At 40.5% G+C, this 6,000-nt stretch overlaps 1 protein-coding gene across 4 annotated transcripts in view; it reads left to right on the forward strand.

Moving 5' to 3' along the window:
* MTRR (5-methyltetrahydrofolate-homocysteine methyltransferase reductase) overlaps positions 1-5,463 on the forward strand; it is a 51,387-nt gene extending 45,924 nt beyond the window's left edge. For all 4 annotated transcript variants that reach the window (XM_041731686.1, XM_041731685.1, XM_041731687.1 and 1 more), the window contains 3 exons: positions 794-886; positions 1,005-1,187; positions 3,595-5,463. In XM_041731686.1, coding sequence (XP_041587620.1) covers positions 794-886; positions 1,005-1,187; positions 3,595-3,739 — 421 coding nt within the window. In that variant the 3' untranslated portion in view covers positions 3,740-5,463. The remainder of the gene's footprint in view (positions 1-793; positions 887-1,004; positions 1,188-3,594) is intronic.
* Positions 5,464-6,000: the final 537 nt, after the last annotated feature.

Below are 6,000 nucleotides of genomic sequence, written 5' to 3' on the forward strand. Positions count from 1 at the left end.
TGTAGCACTTTATTTTTCTTTTTTTTCCCCCAGCTGCACTATAGTTTATAACATACGTAGTTGGGGACAAATTTCAGGCATACCTTTATGCTGTGATGATGTACATACTGTTCCATCTCTCCCTTAACGAGATAACATTGCTACTAACAGATCCAATTATAGCAAAAGTTTCAGAGTTAAACCCAAACATCAGTAATTTTCGGTAGATTGGTATTACCAGATGCATCTTCATATCCTATAGAACTATTTGATATAAATTGTACTTCTCTCCCTGCTTGTGAAATAATGAACAATTCTTTGTGTGCCAGTCCCCAGATAGGTGTAATATCCTTTGGACAAAGTCTTTTTGTTGTTTTTATTTTGTTTTTAGTTTTTTTCTTTAAAGAAGCATAGAGTAATGGCAGACATACTTGGCGTGTCTCCTTGGCGTGTTGTTTCTGAAACACTTCACAGCAGATCATTCTACCATTTGAAGCCCTGGGCCACATTTCCATAACATTAATTGAGAGTTAATAGCAACTTTGTGAATAAAATTAATATTTAATGTAGAAATTAGTGTAGTTTTCACACTGTGATATTTGATATTTGAATTACCCTCATAGATGCCATGCAGAGCTTGCAGGTGTCTGTAGCTCATGGATGTGGGTGGTTGTCAGAGTGTCTGCTGGAGGGACTGAGGAGCCCTGTGGGCAGGACTTGCAGTGATGGCGAGTTTGTTGATGGTATTTCTGATCAAATAGATTGGTTTTATGTATTCTTTGTATCAAACATCTCAACTTTTTTTTCCACATAGAGAGAAACTCCAAGAACAACATCCAGAGGGACACTTTGGAGCAACGTGGTTGTTTTTTGGCTGTCGACATAAAGATAGGGATTATTTGTTCAGGTACTGTACACTTCTAGTATTGTGAGACTCCACAGTGGGTATACAGTCTAATTTCAGAGCTTTTAACTTTAAATGATAAACCTTTGAGTATACTAACCCATTATACATTAAATTTCAGAGAAGAACTCAGACATTTCCACAAGCGTGGAATCCTAACTCACTTGAAGGTTTCCTTCTCAAGAGATGCTCCTGTTGGGGAAGAAGCAGCCCCAGTGAAGTATGTGCAAGATAACATCCAGCTTCACAGTGAACAGGTGGCAAGGGTCCTTCTTAATGAAAGCGGCTATATTTACGTGTGTGGGTAAGTGACCATCACTCAAATGCCAGGTAGGAGAAGGCTGTTGATAATATTTGTTAAATGAACTAGGGACTGTTAATAATCTGTTAAGCAGGTTAAGTACAGGAATAGAAATACAAGTTCTAAAATGCTTCTAACATACATTTAGTTGTCATTATCAGGGAAATACAAGTGAAATCAGTTCTTGCATTTCAGAATGCATTGTGCCATATCGAGGAGCCTCTGAGCTCCTCTGAGTTTTATATTTGGTGTTAGGATGCTAATCATTTAACTTGAAGTCTCAGGATTGATTTTCTTGTATCGTGATTGTGCAGTTAACCTGGCTCAGGAAAACCATTGTTTTTACTCTGAGAATGTGGATCTAAAGATCCTTTTTTTTAAGACATAATTTGTAATGTCAAAGTTGTCATAAACCAGGAATCATTTTTATGTTCTTTTATATACTTTCTGAGGCAAAATTTGTTATAGAAAGCCAAAATTGCCATAAAAAGAAAAATTGTAGAAACTTAACAACTTGTTTTAATGGAATTCAAAAAAATTATGTTAACTAAAAAGGACTTTTGAGTAAGAAATAGCTCTTTTAATTCTGATGCATCTCAGCCATTTAAGATACTCTGTACATCACCAAATCAGAACACTTTTTCTTGTTTTTTGTTTTTAACTGTGATACCAAAGAGGGAATACTGTTACAGTGACATAGAATAGGTATAATAGAAATAAGTTTTATAAAACAGAACTTTTTTTTCTTTTTTTAAGATTTTATTTATTCATGAGAGACGCACAGAGAGAGGCAGGTTCCCTGCAGAGAGCCCGATCCCAGGACCCCAGGATCAGGACCTGAGCCAAAGGTCCTGTGTCAAATAACACTCAACCACTGAGCCACCCAGATGCCCCAAAACAGAACTTTTTCTATTTATTTCTCATGATATTTTGTGATAACTTCTTACTGTTTTTTGTTTTGTTTTAAAAAGCTGATTTTGCCTCCTAAGTTGATTTTATGACCTATTAATGGATTTTTTGACTCTTACTTGAGAAACCATGCTTTATGTTGATAAAGGGCATAGATTCTGGACAGTGTGCTGGTTTATATTTTCATTTACCTTTTAAAGAAGTATTTGACCTTCACTTTGTAGAGGGTAGAGCTCTCAACGTTGAAAATGCACCTCCAACTAATAGAGACAAAATCACTTGTACAAATATGTGAATAACTGGTAAATGAGAACTTGGAGGATATCTTACGTGTCCAAATTCTTAACATGTTAACCCAGAAATTTCTCTTTTCAATCACTGATGCTTCACTTCTTCCATCTGTCTGCACAGTGGAGTTGGTAGTGTTCATGACAATGGTCAGTGATGGGGGCTCAGAACAAGAAAGACCTCATGGTGCCCTCACCAGGACCAGTCCCTCAGCAGGAGTAACCTTGTCTCTAAGCCCAGGGGACACTGTCCCAAGTTGGGGAGCCTTCTGCTGTCCAGAGGAGACCAGTAGGTTTGGCAGTTAGCAGCACTGTGCTGTGGGGAAAGGGCTGTGGGGATGGAAGCTCTGTTGCAGTGGCTGAGGGGAGAGCATGACGTGGAAGTCAGGGTGGCCACCAGAGACACCTTTTTCAAGAAATATTACTATAGGGGTAGAACAAGTTCTGTTGACATTAGTGTCCTGTCCTATGCTTTCACTCATTCAACAGCATTTGGTGCTTCCTGAGTGCTTTGGCACAGTTCAGATGTTGAGAGATGTGAGGTGAAGTGAGACACATTCCCTGCCCGTAGACAGCTTACTCTCCCTGGTGGGGAAGCCACATTAGCAGGTGCTCACATATAGCGGGTGGTCACCTATAGCAGGTGCACGTCGCGACCTGCAGGGGCACACCGGAGGGCTCCTCACCCTGTCTTGTAAACGAATAAACTAAAACATGTCAAAGCACTTCAAACTGAGTCAGGCCCATAGTTGAGTTTTCAGTAATTGTATCTTGTGTGCACGTGCACACACATGTGTGTGTGCGTGTGTTTGTGTGTGTATTTGAAGGCTTATACGTGTAAAACATTGTTGCCCTTGGGAATGCAAGTTCCCCTGTGTGCCAGTAGACTGAAGGGAGGGGATGAGAGAGATGAGCAGGAGCCAGGTTTATAAGGTCCTTAGATGCTTACTGGAGACTCGGCTGTTCCTGGAGCATGGATGCCTCTGAGGGGTTTTCAGCTATGAATGATGTGGTCAGCTTTGCAAATTGGATTCGTCACTGGGTGGAGGCCTGATGGGTGGTGGGCTGGGACACCTGTTGGGACGCTTCCCAGAGAAGTAGAGTGCCAGGGTGTGTGTGTGGGGGGTGGAGTCAGTGGGAATTAGATTTGTGAATTACGAAGGCTTTGGTAAAAATTCCTGTTTCCTAAACATCAATGCTATTATTTTTTCTAGAGATGCTAAGAATATGGCCAAAGATGTCAATGATACCCTTGTGGAAATAATAAGCAAACAGGCTGGAGTTGAAAAACTAGAAGCAATGAAAATATTGGCTACTTTAAAAGAGGAAAAACGATACCTTCAGGATATTTGGTCATAAAATCAGAAAATGAAGGAAGAGAATGATGCTTTTTTGGCTTAAAGTACTAAAAGACAGTTTTACTGAAATGGAGACTTTTAATTTTTAAAATTAAAAACAATTTAACTTTGGAAGAAGTACAGTGGGAGTGGACCACTTACCATTATAGCAGACTTCCCATGGGTTTTCCATCAGTGCCTCTGTGCTCCCCACACTGCTTTAGCGTGGAGGCTGCCTGCGCTGAGGGGCAGCCCTTCTGCACCAGCACCCCCATCCCCACCCACCGTGGCCACTGCATCCTGGAGAATCACAGGGAGTACGTCTGCATGTCTGTGATGAGGCTTCCCAGCACAGACATGGGCATTAGCCAAACACACAGATGGTTAAAGATTCTGAACTTACTGTTGCCAGTTGTTAAAAATAAGGTAAAAATAATTTATTCTGACATGAACTCTATACTGTAAAGATTACTCCTATTAATGTATTAAAATTAACTATGCAAAGTATATCTGATAACTTGTTTATACAGGCAGTCCCTGACTTAGGATTTACACTGAATGTGTATGAAAGCCAAACGCATTCAGTAAGAACTGTAGTTCAGATTTTGAGTGTTTTCCCGGGCTTGTGGCAGATGATAACATACTCTGTCCTGGTGCTGGGCAAGGGCAGCAGTCCCAGTGTCAACAACCTTCTGTACCCACACAACCATCTTGTCACTTTCGGTGTGGTATTGAGTAAATTACATGAGATACTATTATGTGACTGTCCACTCATATAACTGCTCTGAGCACGTTTGAGGCCAAGCTGTGAAGTCTGGGGTATTAAATGCTTTTTGACCTAACAGTGTTTTCAACTTAAAATGGATATATCCATTATTTCACTATAAGTTAAGGAAGATCTGTATAACTATCAAATGCTTATTTATTACCGAAACTATATTTCTGATAAAAAAAAATCAAAGTAATACTTAGATATTTTTAAAATGATTTTAGAGATGTGTATTATATTTTAAAATTCTATTATATAGGACTTTTATCACGATTACTTCTTAATATAACAGTTCTAGAATTTAGGGAAATCTGCATTCAGTTTATAGGTGCGAGCAAGTACATAGTTTAGTAAAACACCCCTCCTCTTCCTCTGTGCTCCTTTTAGCATATTTTTAGTTTTTCTACATTGTCTTAACCCCATGATGTCATTCAAATTGTATCCTAGGCTTAAAATGCCTGCTTAAATTAACATTCTTGTATTTTTAAAATTCCTACTGCATTCTGAATATTTATGTCTCTCCAAACTTATGTGTTCCAATGCTGACCTCCGTTATGATGACAGTAAGAGGGGGGGCCTTGGGAGTTGCTTAGGTCAGGAGGGTGGAGCCCTTGGGAATGGGGTCAGTGCCCTGAAGAGAGGCCCCACCGAGCTCCCTGGCTCCTGCCTGGTGAAGACACAGCATTTGCAGGCTGCAGCCACAAGAGGGCTCTCGCCACAACCTGACCACATCTGAACCCTGTGCTTGGACTTCAGCATCCTGAACTGAGAGATAAATCCTTGTTCATGAGCCGCCCAAATGGATGACGACAATTCCCGGTGACAAATCCTCTGAAAATTTGTCAGAACAGAACAATGATTAATTTTTCTAGGCTCTGGTGTATATTGGTTTTTTATTCAAGGGATTGGCATTTGAAAAACATCTTCCTGTCAAAGGTTTCTGGTCATCTTGAAAAATAAACCATGTTAAGACTTGATAAAGCTTTATGGCTGTTTAATCTCTAGTCTTATTTCATATACTTTGTAATGGAAACAAATCTAAAAAGCAGAACGTACCAAGCACATCCAGTTATAGACTTAATTATATATGCATGTGCTGTATCAGCAGAAACAGAAGATGAGAACGTTAAAAAACCATGTGCTTTACTGGTAACTAACAGGATGGAACAAGAATTGGTGTTCACCTATGAAAAACATCTATTAATGTGACCCCAAGCTGACCTGTGAAGAGAAATGGACGCGCCATACAGTGGGCACTGGCACCTGCCCTGAGCCGTCTCTTCTCTACAGCATGCAGGTTTTTTCTCTCAGGCGGAGTTAGCGCCAACTGTCAACCCTGTCAGCCTCACAGTGGGTGGCAGTGAAAACAGTGAGAGACAGCTCCTGCAGCCTGTTAGGGAAGCGTGGTGGACTTCTAGGACTCTGTACGTTCCGGGACCTCTGAAGGGAGAGTTCCAGGGACAGTATTGTGTCCCTCTTGCCAGGGGCCAGACACAGTGCTGCTGTAGGGATGA

The sequence above is a fragment of the Vulpes lagopus genome, chromosome 17, assembly GCF_018345385.1.
Source record: "Vulpes lagopus strain Blue_001 chromosome 17, ASM1834538v1, whole genome shotgun sequence".
Taxonomy (NCBI): domain Eukaryota; kingdom Metazoa; phylum Chordata; class Mammalia; order Carnivora; family Canidae; genus Vulpes; species Vulpes lagopus.